This window comes from Olea europaea, unplaced genomic scaffold (genome assembly GCF_002742605.1).
Source record: "Olea europaea var. sylvestris unplaced genomic scaffold, O_europaea_v1 scaffold4028, whole genome shotgun sequence".
In the NCBI taxonomy this organism is placed as follows: Eukaryota; Viridiplantae; Streptophyta; class Magnoliopsida; order Lamiales; family Oleaceae; genus Olea; species Olea europaea.
In genome coordinates this window covers 7,504-25,814 of record NW_019259910.1, presented here as the reverse complement: position 1 = coordinate 25,814, position 18,311 = coordinate 7,504, and the positions used below count along the sequence as shown (strand labels likewise).

Genomic DNA, 18,311 nt, shown 5'->3' with positions numbered 1-18,311 from the left:
ATGTGTACCCTTAGTTTCTCCTCATGCTAGTTATAAAGTAACAAGAGTCATCGCTTGTTGGGAAAGAAATTGAGCCTTAATTGCAATTTTTTACAGAAATTTGGGAAATTAATTTTAATTTATGAAAATCCATGTCCTAGCTTCCTCCATGCTATTCGTTTAAGTCCGAGAATTCTATTTTGTGCTTTAGAGACACAAGAAATTTAAATTTTAAAGCTGTATAGACGTTAATAAAAGATAATCAACTCATACTAGATTGACTTTATCGATCTCGGTGAGACAAAACCCGGAGCAAAACCAACTGACTTGCCAATTTACTCAAACTCAATCCGAAACCCAAGCAGTAGATTGTACTCATTTCATCAAACAATGAACGATTTCGAATCACTAAAGAAGTTAGAGCATCTCCAAGAGGCTCTTCAAACATGAAATATTCTCTATTTTAAAAAATCGACTCTTAAAATCATATCCCAAGAGACTATTTAAATTAATTTAAAGAGTGAGTTTTAAAGCGTCAAACCTACTCTCTATATTTAAATGCAATAAAAGTGTTTCAATTTTCAATGTACGAAAATAATAAAATAATTTAGAAAAAAGATAGCTAAAATAAAAGATATAGAAAAATAATAAATATTTTTTGGAAGTAGTAATACAAGTGTTAAATGTAAAGAGTTTATTGGAGTACTTTAAAATTTTAACTCTCCAAATTTATATATACTCTCCAAATGATATAATATAATGTTTAAAGATGCTCTTATCAAGACCAAAACACTACTCAAAACTAGGCAAGCACCAAGTGACAGAAGCCCTTTCCAGATTAGGTTTGCAAGAAATGGTCTAAGTTCTCCATGAGGAATGGATAAGCATACGAGGAATAACAACAGTAACGTGAGAAAAACTTCCATGGCTCCGATGCAGTAGATACGCATATCAATACTCTGGTTACGCACAGAATAACAATGTATTTCTTAGCATATAACTGCATTGGAAGAATACTCAAATCTGAAGGTAGGAAAATAATGAGTATATGAGCTCACAGACGACAGGATCTCAAGAAAGTGAAAGATACCACGCAAAACTAAATAATGGCTTATAGTTTTGAACATAACAAATATCTTCTAGCCGCTCACTATCTCAAAATGCATCTTACAAGAAATTTTAATGATATAAGGATGCTCACACTTCCATGCTAAAAAATCAAGTCTCTAGCTTGACTATCATACAAGATATACTACTTCATCCATATTATTTCCAAAATAAAATCATAAAAAAGAACTGATAGAACCTCAGCCAACAAATTCATAAGCATCGTTAGACCTTTATTTCCATCTTAAGGACTGCCTTATTCCAGAATAGATGAGTCCCAAGGACCGTCCTATTAAGCAAACTAGGAAGAAAGAGATAGCATCACTGACTTTAGCGATAACCGTCCTTATAATTGGCATTGTGATATCAGTCAGTTCAAGAAATAGGCTGAAGTAGTACCTCCTGCAACACAAGAAGTTGGAATTAAGTTGACAAACACCACAACTTGGGATTCACACCACCATTAGAGAGTGTGCAGACTGTAATTTAAAATTTTATATAAAAAACACATCATTTTCAGATTTTACACAATAACAGTATGAACTTAGAGAATGCAGAAGCAGAAACAAGAAAACTCTACCAGAAGTGTTGTAATCTCAGACCACAGAAACAGTCAGCCAACAGAACCCTAGGATAAATCTTGATTTTCATATTCCATCAATTGATTGTACGGGACGCTCCATTTGGGATGGTTTTGGCTTAACAAATGGGTACAGACTACAAAGGCAGGTTGCAGGTTCAAAAGCAGCAGGCCAAAGTCCAGGCTGCAAGGTTTTTGGTCAACCAGCATCTGACCCAGTGAATTATATTTTATATCATTAAAATTTCCCTCGCCCTTGCATATACATGTGATCATATAATTTATTAGTTAAGATGACTTGGTTTTAACTTGGATTAGATTTTTAGGAAGAGTGGTTATATAGTCATCACAGCTTTTTATTATTGCACCAATATTTAATTGCATCAAAGGTCTCCAATCTTTGCTCATTATCATATTTGTATCTCAAAAATTTCATCAAATACTTCGCAAACTTATATCTAATGACGGTTTTTGTTCCAGATTTCCTTAGGAGGGCATAAAAAGACTTATCTTGCCTCTCATATTTGTAAATAAGAAGGGGGGGAAAACACAAAAGTGCAACAGGAAATTTGTACCTCATTTCAAAGCACGCTGACACAATGTTTGGACATAAACCGTAGTCAGAGACTACATGTGATAATTATTGCAAGATTCAGGATAAGAAAGCACCAAAACAAAAGGTGAGGACAGTGCAACAATAAGCAAAGAATGAAGGCCTTTAAAGAAATTAAAAAGTGGTGCAAAAAAAAATGTGGTGTCACTCTTTCAGGAAATGAGAAGACTTCGAACATTTTTCTTCTTTTTACCTTTGGAAGTGTTCTTACACAAATTCATAATTGACTAATGAGATAAACGAAAAAAAGTAAAATGGGATTGGAAACTAATTGAAGTAATTTTCTAAAGGGTAGTTATAAAGCAAAACAGTACCTGACCGCATCTTGTACTAGCAAGAAAGAAGAGAAACTATATGTGTTATGTTGTGTATTATTAATTAGTACCGTCTTATATACATGACTATTAGAACTACGCATATGAAATATTATACAACAAAGAAAGGAATCTACAAATATTACATAATCTATGATTATGGAAGAATATCAAGGTTATATAGAAACTGGTGACACTCCAAAAATTAATTATAATATATCAGAATATCATAATTGATTCTACCACATATGAAGAATGTGATATTGATGCACCTGTAATCTTTGCCCGTCCATTTCTTCTTGGCAATAGTAAGATCAGTGGAATACAAAGGAAAGAAGTAATGTACTACACATTATGAACCTCATATTTACCCTAGAGCCAATTATAAAATTTTACGATGGAAGCTTTGCTCATCGATACCAGTTTTTATCTTTCATTTTGATGCTGAAACCAAAAACATACTACTGCAAAATATAGACTTGTCTTCCGATGTTTTACAAAATTTTCTGGAGTTAGCAGGAAAGACCTAACTCATTCCTATCCTAGACACGAAGGCATGTTCAACTGCAAAATATGGAAAAAAAAAAAATAAAAAAAATAACACCCTAGTCTCTGTAATGGCAATGGATAACTAGAAAATTAAATTTAAAATGAAATGGTATCTTATGAAGAAAGAGCAGTAACAAGCTAATATTACATGATAACCAGAGATCCATTCTCATTCCATAATATGAATGCAATTCAGGAGTATAACATACCACCCAGTCAAGTCCCGTAATTCCATGGTCCGTTTAACAGGTAATGAAATATGGCTGATCACAGCAAAACGCAATGAAGATGATACAGATCCAGATCTCCTCAAACAAAGCTGTTTCCACCAATTAGCATTTTCATCCGCGGTCCTACTGGATTTCTCAATGGGTTGGATGTGAAGGGTGCGAAGGTCAAAGTGGTCTTCGTACATAGATACAACTGCCTCCATATTCTGATGCAACCATTGGTGTAATGCCACCTGTAACCAAAAAAAAAAGAAAAAGAAACCCCTTTTCATGATGCTTAAAATTATCAGCATGTCCATAGTAATACTGAGGTTAATATTCATTATATTACCCACTCTGCATATTTCAACTAAATCCAAATCCCAGTCCGGATTTGAGGTCGCTTACCACACCAACTTTCAAAATTTATTAAATTTGTCATTCTGTTATGTTCTTTCTAATCCTTCTCTCTTTCCTAGACATGCAGTTAATATGATCCCTCGTACAGTCTTATTATGTTACATCAACCTTTGTAAAGAAAATTCTTCAAGCACGAGCCAATATTACCACTTCTTGAATTTATTTAATATGTTTGTTTTGGGAGATACTAAACTATTCAAAATTATGTTAAAACAAAATTCATTCTGTACTGTTTTATGGCTACGTAAGGTCTTGCATTTATCCTATCACAGACCTCCACATCCCTGTGTTTCTCATATTTGACCACTGAGTGGGTCGAGGTAATTCCAATAAAAAAGTTCAGATAGTTTTATTTTTGGAAAAATACTTCTTGTTTAGGTACTTTTGGATATTCATAATAGTAATATTCAACTGCCAGATTTAATTTGGGAGGTAGACAGCTCCAGGATTAACCTGTTAAGTTTGGTACTGAAAAGAACTATGCATCAAACTGGGAAAAACTTCTATCTTTATATGCAAAACAGAAACTTCCAATTTTGATCTAGATCTGTTGAACAATTACTCACGACAATAGAATATCACTTTCATTTGCTGCACGAGGTTTCAAAGAAAAGCAACCATCTTGTCTACATTTTGGTCACCTGCCTCAGAGGATGTGCAAGAAAAATAGGTCGGGTTTGTACCTACTTTAAAACCAATCGAATTTCAAATAATAAACTTTTATTCCACCTTATGCATGAAACTCATAATGTCAGACTACTCCATGTCCATAAACCAAGGTATTGAGATCCACCTCGAGCGATTGTTCTGCCCATAGTACGTGGTTGATAATTACTCAATCAAATTGCACTCTCTTGTTAAAACAAGGTGAACATGCAGCATTTTACTCCCAAATAAAAAATAATAATATTAACGAGTGTGTTCACACCCCCATCTGCGATGGTATTTAAGAATGCAGTAATTCCAAGATGGACCAACTTTTGCCTCAGTCATCAGCAACAAAAAGATAAATTAACCTAAGATAGCATCATTGTACACCAACTATTTTTGGGCGAACAATGAAACCTGTTTTGCGATTTCACTGACTATAATCCATAGCAGACTACACAGTGAGGTCATTGTTTTTAAACTACCTATCCAGATCTTATGATCCAATGATTCTTGATAATACAATCCAATCCTGTTGTAGGATCTTAAAATGGTAGAATCTTAAAATTCTGTTACTGGATTTTAACAATCCTACCTGTTCTAATGATCCTTCAAATCCTCTATTTTTTAATCATTATAAGAATTTTTGCATTATTCTTTAATGGATTAAGTAGTCTGGTTATTGGATACTTAGATTGAGCTTCATTTTGAACTAAAGAACAAATCAAAACATTAGTGAAAACAAAGTAAACCAAAATGGCAACAATTAGAATCCCTATTACGAAATCTGGTATCTTTCAGTCTATCATCTATGGGAATATCATGTATTCAGTGTTTTTTTTTTTTTCTAGCTTGCTGAAAATTAGTTGTAGAAATAGGCTTGGTTTCTGAGCTCATAATGTTACGACTTTTCATTTATTTATGGTTGTGAATAATTTGTGCAAATATTCATGATGATTGGTGTCTAAATTTGTCATAAAAATTGCGGTTGAAGTTTTTGATTCTGATAATAAACTAACTGGAAGTATAGTTTTGAATTTGATTTCTGGTTCAACACTTAATAATCCATATCTTAATATATTAAAATAATTATTTTTTAAAAATATTTGATATTTTATCTGTCTTAATATTTTGAATAATTTAAATTTAATAGAGTCTTGCAATCCTCAATTCCATCCAATGGTCCTGATCCCTGAGACCTATATGATCCAAAATTATGATACTGACAACCTTGGCTAAGATTCTCTTTTAGTAGGAGTTCAAGTCAAACATAATTTGAGACATCACAATTTTGCTGCCACATAAAATACATCTTTAATAACTAAGAAATATTATTTATTTAGTCGTCCATCTTTTCATTCATATTGGATAAAACTGAAACTCGAATTACCAATAAAATCCTGCACTAGTCAAAAACAAGGTCAGTATTTGCAGAGTTAATGTAGTAATTTCACAGTGTAGCAATACAAGAAATATAGTTGCATGTATAATTGCAAATATATTTTCCTTTAAATTTCTCACTGATGGAAGAGTCACCAACTCACCAGTTACCACTGAAAGGAGTAAAATAACTAATATAACTTGACGAAAAATGAGAATGAAGCATTCACAAGCCTCTTCTTGGAAATTAAGTCGCAAATAAAACAGCTGTTGATCTTCAAAAATAAAGTGCAACATTTGAATTTTGATGTTTAGCGTTAAATGTCGGTCCTTTATCAGGATGAAAATAATTCTAGCATCATATTCAGAGCAAATAAAGATTTGGACAGAGATATAAGAAACAGCATGCACAAACAAGACAACTAAAACAGTAGCTTGTACACATTTGCTTGTGCAAGTATTTCACTTAAATTCTTAGAAGCAAGAACATGCTGCTCAGTAAAAACTGAACCTCATAGCCAGAAAAGAAATGAGAAAAGCAAAATTTATACCTCATTTCGCAATCTTTGAAGTGCTCTGGTGGACAATCTGCACAAACTCAAACCAAGGCTGTTCATTTCATTTGAAAGGCTACTGTCAACAGATATAAGTTCCAAATACATGCTTGCAATACCATCTGCTAACGTAATCACCAAATCTTCTAAAATGGCTACTCCATGCTGGGTAAACAGGGTACGATTGTAGTACGCATTTGGGCTGTTAAGACACACACTGCAGTAAGTTAAGGATCTTACTGGATCATAGTCCAATGTTTAGCATGTTTAAATTTACTTTATTGCTACGCATTCAGCAGAATTGAGTTTATCAGATCCAGCATACAGCCCAGTATAAATCCTTCTACTTTGTACGAATTTAATTCAAAGCTTTTTTACCCCAAGAAATAGTTGTAATGTATAAGTAATGCACACGATTAAAGTTTAACATCCAATCAAAAAACATCATGAACAAAAAAAATATATATATAATAATAATAATGATCTCCCATAGAGTAGATAGAAATGGACTCGTAAAGCAGAAGTATCTCAGTCCATATTACTGGAGATACATGGAAAATTCAATGAAATAAAGCTTCAGGAAATCATACAGCCTTTAAGATAATTTTCGCACGTGGTACTGGAATATTCATAATGTATGTAATCGACATTGCAGCGCAGCAATCCTACTTCTGCTTGTGTACTTTTAAATATCTCCATTGCACCTTTATCTTGACACATGTCATTTACTATTTATCCATTTGAAGAAATGTAATATGAATGTTTAAATGATGGAAGGATGAAGAAAAATTAACACGTCTTAAAGCCTTCGAGCGAAAATATAAATGATGCATATATGAATGGTAAACCATATTAAGTCCCTGTTTGTCTATCATTACTTCAAAATTCTTTTTTCTCAAACCCATTTTCAACCATACGTTCGTTCTCCCAATAAAATATTTTGCACGTAAACCACTTTTTTCTTTTTCTTTTTTTACTTTTTAACTACACATTTTCTAAATTCACTATTCCAAAACTCATTTTCACTGAATAATGTTAGACAAACAGAGGCTAAGGAAAAGAAAAGAAAAACATCTTGAAGCGTGCATGCACTAATCCAAAATAAAAATTTCCAAGAGGAGCAAAATAGCTCCTTTACCTGACAGAACCGAATCTAAGAGCAAATATCAATTCTGCATATAGATCCTCCTTGCCTGATTTTCTTATATTTCGCAAAATAATGTCACGTCCATTTAACTTATTGACCACAGAAGAAAGAAGTGCCTAATAGACAGGAGAAAAGCGATTATGATAGAAACGGCTAAATCTTTTCTTCTATTCAATGAACTAGTAGCAGAAGTAATGTTACTATTTGTCATATAGTCCATATACCATGTCAGGTTTGCCAGTAACAAGGCAAAGCTCCTCTTCCATCCATGCAATGCATAGCGGCTGACAGCATTTCCGAAAAATTTCATTAACGACCGCCAAGAAATCATTCGAGTGCATTGTATTATAGTTGCCAGATATATTTACCACCTGTAGAATAGTTTGTGAATCCACTTTAAGGAATTGGGTGAAGAACAATTCAACAGCATAAGAAACACATAAATGTGGGTAAGTTCACACATAGTCTATGTCATTTCTTTCATCCATATCAAATAGAGGGGGAAAAAAATTCACGTAATCCCTCCCTTAACCTTTTCCCGTGTCACAAACAGTCTTTAGCATCCAGATCATTACTGCTAGACAAATTCTGTTTTGTACAGAATATAACAAGTAAAAATAAAACATGATCAAATCGAACATGTTCATAGTGACATTGGATGAATTACCATGAACTAACAACTAATTTAAACAGAAATTACCTGGCTATTACTAGTCCACAAGTACATATACCACCTTCCTAGGGGAATACAAGGAGTGCTAAATTAAATGTCAGCAGTTTAAGTCCATGTTTGGCTAATGTTATAAACTTTTTATAATTTGTCAAACGACTTTTTATCCACCATCGCTCATTCAATTTATTATTTAAACCGATTATAAACAACTCCCAAACATGAAGTAATTTGAAGCTTGTGTTTTTCAAATATAACCATCCAGTATCCCAACAGACACCTTTTGAATGTCTTCCTTTTCTCTCGACATTAATTTGTAGAGAAGTGGTTAGACTCAATTCCTTCAGAATTGGTCATGAATTTGAATCAATAAAAATTATAGGGAAAAAAAAATGCTTTCCACTCCCTAACAATACAAAGGGTAATGAACATAAATTTCAAAGAAACAAGAAAGACAGTGCCTGCCTCGTCCTTGAGCCACTGAAACGAAGCCCACAGCAACCTCATCCTGGGACCCTCAGTGACAGCACACAAACTTGAAGGCTTTTTCATATGACCTTCTTCAAGTTCAGCAACCCTATCGCCTACATTTACCTCATTTTGTATAAAACATAGGGAATCCATGATCTTGCCTTTCACAATATCCCAGGCAAACTCCAAATATACCTCCTTATCATTCGCTGTGGCGCTGCAATTAAAGGAATAATATCTCATACTCCTAAAAAATAAAATCATAAAGGTTTTGATATGAGAGATCAGATATATCATAATGTACACTTGATATTTTTCAAACAAAAACAAGCTTTTAACCTGGTCCTTTCTTACCTACCAGAAAAGGAAGAGTTTTCAGGAACCTCATTATCTTCTGAGATTCTTGTTTGAGTACTATAAGGGAACTTCTCAGCAGGTATTACACCAGCCATATATGTCAGGGTTATGCTCACTAAAAGAAAGACTTGGTCCATTACAGGAATCCAGTCAGAAGTAACTGGAACAGCAGCATTCACCAGGGCACTCATGCACCGACACCTCATAAAAGTCTTCTGTTGGGGCATTACATTTGGTATTCTCAAGTGAGAAGCTATGAGCTTGCAAGCATGCTGTGCCGAAAACTGGTAAACTTTGCAATTTTTGACGTAGCGCTTACTGAAAGGGGAAAAATGACACTGATAAAATTTATCTAGAAATAGTACGATGCCTATTTCTAGAGAATCACTAGCCAACCACAATGTTTATGACACAATTCAAAGGCTCAATATATAAATCTCATTAAATACTAAGGTAGTGGAATAATAAAAATTGAGTTCACTATAATGATTAAACAGGTTCTATAGAAAAACGACCCATGTCTTATTATAATCATGGGTATTGGAGTGAGAAAATGAAATGAAACCTTGGTGAGGAGACATGAAAAGTTTTAGGCACAAAGGATCGTCCATCCAGAATGTTTCCACGAGAATGCAGCTTGACAGGGGACAATAAAGCCAGATACTCGGCCATTGTCAATATTTCTTAATCATGTAAGCTCAGTCTACGGCTTACATACATCTTGTAAATTGCTAAAGCCTCAGTTCCCAAATCATCACCTGTAAAATCACTACTAAGCACTTGAATCTGAAATTTAAAAAGGAAAAAATAATCTAAACCAAACAGTGCTAATCACGAGGTAACTGATCCAATTTATAACAAATAGTCCCAACACTTTTCTCTCCTTTTAAATCCAGAGATAGAATGTTACATCATTATGAAACAACAAGATACTTCCAATAATTCCAATAATGTTAGTTTGGAAATTTCTACTGGTACAATGAAGAAAATTCAAAAAAGAATAACTGGATATAGCTGGTGAATGAGCTTACCAAGAAATGAAACCCTAGAAGAGATGCAGTGGAGGTAGATGATATCAGATGAAATTTAGAGTTCCATTAATGACAAAAATAGTTATGATACATTGCAAAGCTATGGTGAGAATGAGGATTGGATGTGTGCGAACCTGATTCTTCAAATGGATTGGTAGTCGCTTTCTAACTTCTCTCTCGGGTGAATAGGTTAAAAAGAACCAAAGATAGGAGGGAAGGGCAACAAATTGAATGAGTTTCAATGGAAATAAACCCATATTTATCATGTTTAGGGATGCAAATTGGGCCCACTGGGCCCTTCCTCGTGGGTTCGACTGGAAATTTTGTTGGCACGCATTTGACTCAAGTACATTTTTTTCTATTTTGTATTTTTTTGAATCACATATTTTTTAACAAATAATATTTTACATAAATTTAAATTTTTTTCTTCTTTGTCAAACTCACAGTCTTCGAAAAATACTATTCTAAAATATATTTTTCCTCAATATTTTAATGAAACCCTAACAAGGGCCGAATATCCACATTTCCCATTTTGTTTTTCTAATTTGCATTCGAGTGGTTACGTTTTGACATCTCTAGAAGGTGTTTAGTATGGATTAAAATTAAATTTTTTTAGTAAATTGTGATAGAAATTTTTGAAATGTGTGATTGAAAAGTTATGAGATCCATGAAAAATGTTGTTAATATTGATTGTTTGACTTGGACTTAGATTAAAATCAAATTTTAATCTGAACCAAACAAGCCACTAATCTTGTTTGTACTTTTAGAATTAATATTATATGATCAATAATTTATACAGGAGAAGTTGAAATTGAAGAAATAATTGAGAATAAATAATGAACTGTATAATAGTTTCAAATTTATATATGGTTAAAAAGATGAAATCGGTATATAAATGTAAATGAAATTATATAACTCCATAAAATAACTTAGTATTAATATAAAGACGTGAAAACATCGCAATGTACTAAATTAAGAGGACTATCACATGATATCTAGGATGCTCTACAAAATGTAACTGTTGACACATAAAAATTCAGCCTAAATCGAACGGCCGAAGGAATGAAACTCAATTGGAGGATCCTCAAATCAGATAGTCCAAAGAACGAAGCCCAATCAGACAATTCAGGATGAAGGCCCATGAACGCGGTAACACCATCGCCCAAACTTGCAAGTCGCCCAGGATCTGAGCGAATGGAGTGTCATGCAGTCGCCCAGAGTTGCTACTATATTCTCGCCCAAACCTTCGAGTCGCCGAAGGTCTTAGCAAACATGAAGTGTTATGGTTATCAAGAAGCGCAGTTATCAAAGCAGTTATTAAGCAGCCCTATCACGTTCCACGATTCAAGAAATTCAATTGAAGACGGTTGAACGACAAAGAGTAATGGCAGCAGTTAGAAAATGCAGTTCCATGACAAGTTGGCCATTACGAGGAAAGTGGGCAGTTATAGAACGATCAAACAATTTTTAGGCGGTTGATGACAAAGAGATCATCCAAGGAGTATAAAAGGAAGAAAAGACATAGAGCAAAAGGACCCCGAATAAAAAACTCTCGAATAGAGAACATGTAACTTTAAATTTTTTAGTTTAGATTTAAACACTTCTTTCAGTAACTCGTGTGATTGCGCCCCTTGGAGGCATTCTGTTTTTACTTTCCGATTGTAACGTCATCGCCAATAAAGAACGCCCCTTTTTGGGACTTTGTCTCAAGAGGTTTGTCCCTTACACAATCGTCTGATCCCTTTTTAATTGTTAGCGACGAACCCGCGCGAAACAATTTGGCACGCCCAGTGGGACCGTGGTGTTTGGTGTTGAAAATACAAAAGGTGAAACAATATGCCTCAGAGATCCGATAAGAAAGCAGCAAGTTAGGGAGGAGTCCAGTCTGTGATCGAACAATATGAGGAGCAGCATGCCTCTCCACGAACAAATGGACAGAATCAGAGCAGTAACAGTCGTTACGAACCAATGACAGAGTTGAGTCCTCGAACTATGCGTGCACTACTTGGAGAACTCACACAAGATGTCGTTGAACAGGTAAATCTTCGAAATATTCATAATATGGATAGATTTACCCAAAATGGGAATGCACATTATGACAACATGGCCAAACAACTAAACACTTTGAACGAAATAATAAATAAGTTAGTAGGCCAAATATGTCAACCGGTTCTGCCTCTTGCAAACCACTTTCAAATTAGGACAATTGTGGGACATAATCCCTTAGTCCTAAATTCGAATCAAGGGATAGAACCACTTTTTGGTCCCTCTACTTCAAACCAAGGGGGTGGTGCAGTGCCAAATCAGAACAATGGTAGTGGTATGCCTAACTTGGGGGGTAATCCAAATGTAAGAGATAATGTCCTAGACAATGGACAGAATACCCCACGTGTTAATGGGGGAATAGATGTTCAGGCTAATGGTAACGGCCCAAATCATGGTAACTTTGTTGCCAATCAAGGACCAAATATCAGGCCTCATGCAAATCAACCGGTTAACCAACCTGTAGGAATTCCATATGACCCCAACGTCATGTTGAGGAATCAGATTATGGAAATCGTACCGGATCAGATGGCTTTTGGGGTGCGTCCTGTCATTAGGCCGATTTACACAAAGTCATATCCTGATTGGGTAGACCAAACATATCCATGGCCTAGAGGGTATAAAGTGCCAGAATTCTCACTGTTTACCGATTTGGGGGAGGTGTCTACTCTAGAACACATAGGGCGATTCACATTGCAAAGTGATGATATAACTGATTACCATAAAATGAGGCTTTTCCCTAATTCATTAATAGGAGTAGCTTTCTCCTGGTTCATCAACTTGCCAGCGAACTCTGTTCAAACATGGCAACAATTGGAACAATTATTCTACGCTCAATTTTATAAAACTGAGTCTGAAGTTACTTTAGCTGATTTGGCGAATCTACGTCAAATGCCAAACGAATGGGCAGAAAGTTTTCTCCAAAGGTTCAAGACAGCAAGAAGCAAGTGTTTTGTACCTCTGCCCGAAAAAAAATTTGTCAAAATCGCTCGGGGTTGTTTGAGCTTTGATTTAAAAAAGAAATTCCAAGACAAAGAATTTCCTAACCTTTTTCAATTAAGTGCAAACGTGATTAGGTATGAACGATTGATAAAAGAAAAAGAGCAGATGAAAAATTCTAGCGAGGGGACTTATTATAGAGACCCAAATTTTGATGTTCATACCATCAATGACGAGTCATACGATCAGATCGAAATGTGTTTGGCCGAATTAGTCAAAGGAGACACGTATACTTGTCCCATAATGGCTAAGCCTAGACCATCGGGCAAAGATGAGCCTATAAAAGATGAAAACATAAAAGTTAGAACGTTCTCGTTCGATGTAACCAAAGCTGACCTTATATTTGATAAATTATATAAGGATAAGCAGATAAAGTTGAGCGATAAGCATAAATTGCCAAACCCTGAACAAATTAAGGGTAAAAAATATTGCAAGTGGCATAATGCATGGCCACATTTGACTAACAATTGTTTGGTTTTTCGCAATGTGTTACAGGATGCCATTGAATCAGGACGAATTACGTTCGATGATAAGAAGAAGATGGCGGTGGATGAAAATCCTTTTCCACAGCCACTTGGAGTGAATATGGTGACGTTTGGTTTTAAAAATAAGTTGCCAAAATTCAAATTGGTTATAGATGATGGAGAAGAAGACCTTAGACCACATCCCAGTGTCTTTGAGCATATTAAAGGAAAGGAGCCAAAGAAGGATGAAGATATCTTGTGTACAAGATGTAAAAAATAAGTGAGTGGGAATACGGAGAAACCAGGGACATGGCAGCATCCCCATCGCCCTACTCTCCTCCCAAACGCTCAACCTGGTAGAGGGCGAGGTACATCGTTCTACAAGAGACCTCCTTTTGAGGGGCAGTTCAAGCCAGTAGATAATAGGAGAACATTCAGGCTACAACCTCGCCAGCCAAATGTATGGCATTCGTTCCAGTATAATGTAGGAAGGGCAATGCCCTTCGACGAGATGACTAGAACCCAACAAAGGTGTTTCCAACGAAACTATGGACGAATGATGAGGCAGCAACAGGGAGTGTCATATCCTAAAGCGCCTAAACTACTCAAGGTAGCCAATCAAAATATTCTCAAAGATAGTGAAGAGACAGGTACAGATGAATCAATGAAAGAGCTGCCAGAAACTTCTTCTGGGAGATTGAAGTTTGAGTGAGACAGAAAGGATGAAGAAGATCCAGATCAGCTCCTTACTATTCAGTTCGGTACGTTACCTCCTGTTGTGGCTAATAATTATTTACTGGCCAATGAGTTCAATAATAAAGAGAAAGAAGAAGAAGAAGAAATAGAGGGTAACGAAGGAGAAGCATGCGTGCTGGAATATGAAGAAGGCCAGACTTCTAGAAAGGCCTACAATGGTGAGGAAGGCGATGGTATGACAGACATTGAAGAAGAAATCAATCTGGAAGCAGAAAGGAAAAGAAGAGAAGTATCGCACAATACTAGTTGAAGCAACTACATCGAGAGGGAGTTGGTGAAGTAGACTTACTGGGAGAACCATCTGGGCGTCCTTTTGATTTTTACATGTTGTACGGGACGCCCGAAAAGAAGAAGAGAGTGCCTCGTTCTGAAAAGTATGGATCGCCTCCAAGAATAATGCCTCATCCCACAGGTTGGGTAACTGAAGAGGAAGCATCAAAAAATAGTAAAAGGGGAATTCAGGAGACAGAGGCTCAGTGCGATATGCTGCATATTGACTTATCACAAAAGGATAACTCAACAGAGGACAAGCAGAAAGTAGAAATAGAGGCTGCCGAAAAGGTTATTTTTAAACGGTCAGCCATGAAGTTGACTAAACACTTGAGGCCATTGTACGTTAAAGCTCTAGTTAACGGCATCCCTGTGGCAAAAGTGCTTGTCGACAATGGAGCAGCTATAAACACTATTCTATCTAGGATGATGAGAAAATTTGCAAAGACAGAGGGTGATATGATTCCAACAGAAGTCATCCTTACGAGTTTCAATGAAGGAGCAACTTCAGCTAAGGGAATTATGCCATTAGACATAACTATAGGGACAACTACTAGGACCACAGTCTTCTTTGTAATAGATGGTCCTACTAGTTACAATATGTTACTAGGAAGAGATTGGATACACGGAAGTCGCTGCATACCCTCATCACTCCATCAATGCCTGGTCTTTTGGAACAATAAGGGTGAAGCAGAGGTGGTACAGGCCGATCATAGAAGAGGTTAGTGATAAATTAATCGCTTTGCTAAAGGAGTATAAAGATTGTTTTGCTTGGAAATATGAACAAATGCCTGGTTTAGATAAAGACTTGGTTGAACATAGGTTACCAACTAAGCCTAATTTTAAACCTCATAGGCAGCTTCCTAGACGTTTTGTTCCTAATGTACTCCCTGAGATTAAAAAAGAGATAGAGCGATTATTGAAAGTATGCTTTATTAGAACAGCCAGGTATGTCGAATGATTGTCCAATATCGTGCCAGTACTAAAAAAGAATGGTAAACTAAAGGTGTGCATAGACTTTAGGAATTTAAACACAGCTACACCCAAAGATGAGTATCCAATGCCCACGGTGGATTCTTTACTAGACTCAACTGCCGGACACGTCGTGTATTCTTTCATGGATGAGTATTCAGGATACAATCAAATTTATATAGTTCAAGAAGACATACACAAAAGTGCATGTAGATGCCCTGGGTCTCTAGGATGTTTTGAATGGGTGGTCATGCCTTTCGGCCTAAAAAATGCAGGAGCAACTTACCAAAGGACAATGAATTTAATCTTTCATGATATGATAGGCAAGTTTGTTGAAATGTATGTAGATGATATAGTAGTCAAATCCATTAAAGAAGAGGACCATTTCGAACAGTTAAGATGTTCGTTTGAGCGAATGAAGCAATATAAGCTAAAATTGAATCCCTTGAAATGTGCATTTGGTGTTAATGTAGGGAACTTTCTTGGTTTCTTGGTATACAAAAGATGGATTGCACTTGATAAAAATAAAGCGAAGGCCATTTTAGAGGTCAAACCACCTAACAACAAAAAAGAATTGCAAAGGTTTTTAGGTCAAGTAAACTTTTTAAGACACTTTATTTCTAACTGTGTAGGGCGAACTAAAGTCTTTTCGCCGCTCTTAAAACTGAAAAATCAAGACGAATTCGTCTGGAAAGAAGAACATCAAAAGGCTTTTGAAAATCTGAAGACATATTTATCAAGTCCACCAGTGTTGGTGTCACCAATCCAAGGACGACCAATGAAAGTGTACGTATCGGCTGAAAAAGAATCAATAGCTAGAATGGTCGCGCAGGAAGACCAATTTGGTGAAGAAAGGGCAATTTACTATTTAAATAGGCGGTTAACAAAATGTGAACATAATTACTCTGCTATCGAAAAATTATGTCTTGCATTGTATTTCACATGTACAAAATTAAGGGCTTATTTACGGCCCGTAACCGTTTATTTAATTTCTAAAGTAAATTTAGTTAAATATATGTTATCTCGCCCTATTTTACACCAAAGGGTAGGCCTTCAGACATTAATTTTATCAGAATTCGAGATACAATATATACCTCAAAAGGCAGTCAAAAATCAGGCTTTGGCTAACTTTCTAGCCGATCATCCATGCCTTGACATGCCTGAAAAAATCGAACTAGAAATCAATTCGTTCGAGCTAAAACCTTGGGTGTTGTATTTCGATGGGTCAAAAACCTCTAAAGGTGCAGGAGTAGGAATAACATTGATTAATCCTTTAGAGATTTGCTACAAGTTCGCGTTCACTTTAGACAGAATGTGCACCAACAATCAGGCCGAATATGAAGCCTTAATCGTAGGCCTAGAACTAATGATAGATATGGGAGTAAAAAATGTGATCGTTAGGGGCGATTCTCAATTGGTAATTCACCAATTGATTGGTGATTTTAAATGCCAAAATGATTCCATTATAAGTCAATATGAGATCGCCCAAGAATTGTTAGAAGAATTCGACCAAGTAGAATTTCAATGCGTTAATAGGATATATAACGACGTGGCAAATGAGTTGGCCCAAATGGGCTCAGGGTACTCAAAGGTTTTGAATTGGAAGTCTACTTGTGAGTATGGAACCATATTGCCCGTGACCCAAAGAAGGGCGAGAATGATTGAACTTCACTGTATACAAGATGGAGGCAATGGATTGGAAAACAGAGATTAAAAGGTTCCTTAAAGAACCTAATTGAGGGATTAGTAGGAAAATGAAGCTGTGTTTGCTGAATTATACACTAATAGATGAAGAGTTGTTTAAGAAACGCTCTGATGGTGTATTACTAAAGTGTGTAAGTTTGCAAGAAGCCAAGACGATCATGGCTGAGGTGCACGAAGGGATATGTGGAGCTCATCAAGCTGGCCAAAGGATGAGATGGTTAATTATTAGGAGTGGATATTTTAGGCCAAAGATGGGAGAATTATGCGTTCAGTATGCAAAGAGTTGTTTAGCACGCCAAAATCATGGTCCAATACAAAGGGCGCCAGCACGAGAGATGACACCTATTATTAAACATTGGCCGTTCAAGGGTTGAGCGATAGACTTGATAGGGAAGATTTATCCCCCATCGTCCAAGCAACATACTTTTGTTATAGTTGCAACCGACTATTTCACCAAGTGGGTAGAGGCGGTACCTTTGAAAGAAAGTGGGTAGAAGAGATACTTTTAAAGGAGATCAGCTAAAAGAATGTCATAGAATTTATCCGTGATCATATCATTTATAGGTTTGGAATTCCATAAATTTTGATGGTAGATCATGGAACATCTTTAAATGGGGATCAAGTGAACAAATTCTTGAGCGAGTTTGGGGTTAAATTAGTAAACTCCACACCATATTACGCTCAATCCAACGGACAAGTAGAATCTTCTAATAAGATTCTAAAAAATATCATCAGAAAGATGATAGATGAAAATGTCAATGCCAGAAATTGGCACGAATGTGTGAATAAGGCCTTGTGGGCTTATAGAACATCACCTCGGTCGAGTACCAAAATTACTCATTTCCAACTTACTTATGGACAGGGGGCTGTTTTGCCTATGGAAATCAACGTGCAATCGATTAGAGTGTGCTTGCAACATAAGTTAAATGATGATGAGTATACCGAATCACTAGTTCAAAATTTATTAGGGTTGGACGAATTAAAGTTGGACGTCCTAGATAGATTGCAAGTTCAAAAACAAAGAATGGCTAAGTTTTATAATAAAAAAATCATAGCCAAGTCGTTCAGCCTGGG

General features: G+C 35.8%; 1 protein-coding gene across 7 annotated transcripts; it reads right to left on the bottom strand.

Annotated features, from left to right (window-relative positions):
• Positions 1 to 1,028: 1,028 nt before the first annotated feature.
• On the bottom strand, positions 1,029 to 10,244 carry LOC111387431. 7 transcript variants are annotated; one of them, XM_023011987.1, is made up of 10 exons: positions 10,164 to 10,244; positions 10,030 to 10,043; positions 9,564 to 9,756; positions 8,996 to 9,316; positions 8,636 to 8,888; positions 7,725 to 7,871; positions 7,492 to 7,616; positions 6,351 to 6,570; positions 3,352 to 3,605; positions 1,029 to 1,488 (listed from the first exon to the last, which is right to left on the bottom strand). In XM_023011987.1, the coding sequence occupies exons 3-10, from the start codon at positions 9,668 to 9,670 to the stop codon at positions 1,320 to 1,322; spliced, it is 1,596 nt and encodes a 531-aa protein (XP_022867755.1). In that variant the 5' UTR covers positions 9,671 to 9,756; positions 10,030 to 10,043; positions 10,164 to 10,244; the 3' UTR covers positions 1,029 to 1,319. The 7 variants fall into 7 exon arrangements, with proteins under 7 accessions (XP_022867755.1, XP_022867757.1, XP_022867759.1 ...); XM_023011989.1 differs by having other exon boundaries at positions 8,636 to 8,858; positions 10,030 to 10,244; XM_023011991.1 differs by having other exon boundaries at positions 6,351 to 6,555; positions 8,636 to 8,858; positions 10,030 to 10,244.
• Between the last annotated feature and the right edge of the window lie 8,067 nt (positions 10,245 to 18,311).

What these genes read in the sequence shown, in the direction of transcription:
- LOC111387431 (XM_023011987.1), bottom strand. Translation starts at nt 9,670, where the DNA reads ATGGCCGAGTATCTGGCTTTATTGTCCCCTGTCAAGCTGCATTCTCGT. An exon ending in AACTCTTCCTTTTCTGGTAG is followed by an intron (nt 8,889 to 8,995) that starts GTAAGAAAGGAC and finishes TTTATTTTTTAG; the next exon opens with GAGTATGAGATATTATTCCT. An exon ending in TTCAGTGGCTCAAGGACGAG is followed by an intron (nt 7,872 to 8,635) that starts GCAGGCACTGTC and finishes ACTATTCTACAG; the next exon opens with GTGGTAAATATATCTGGCAA.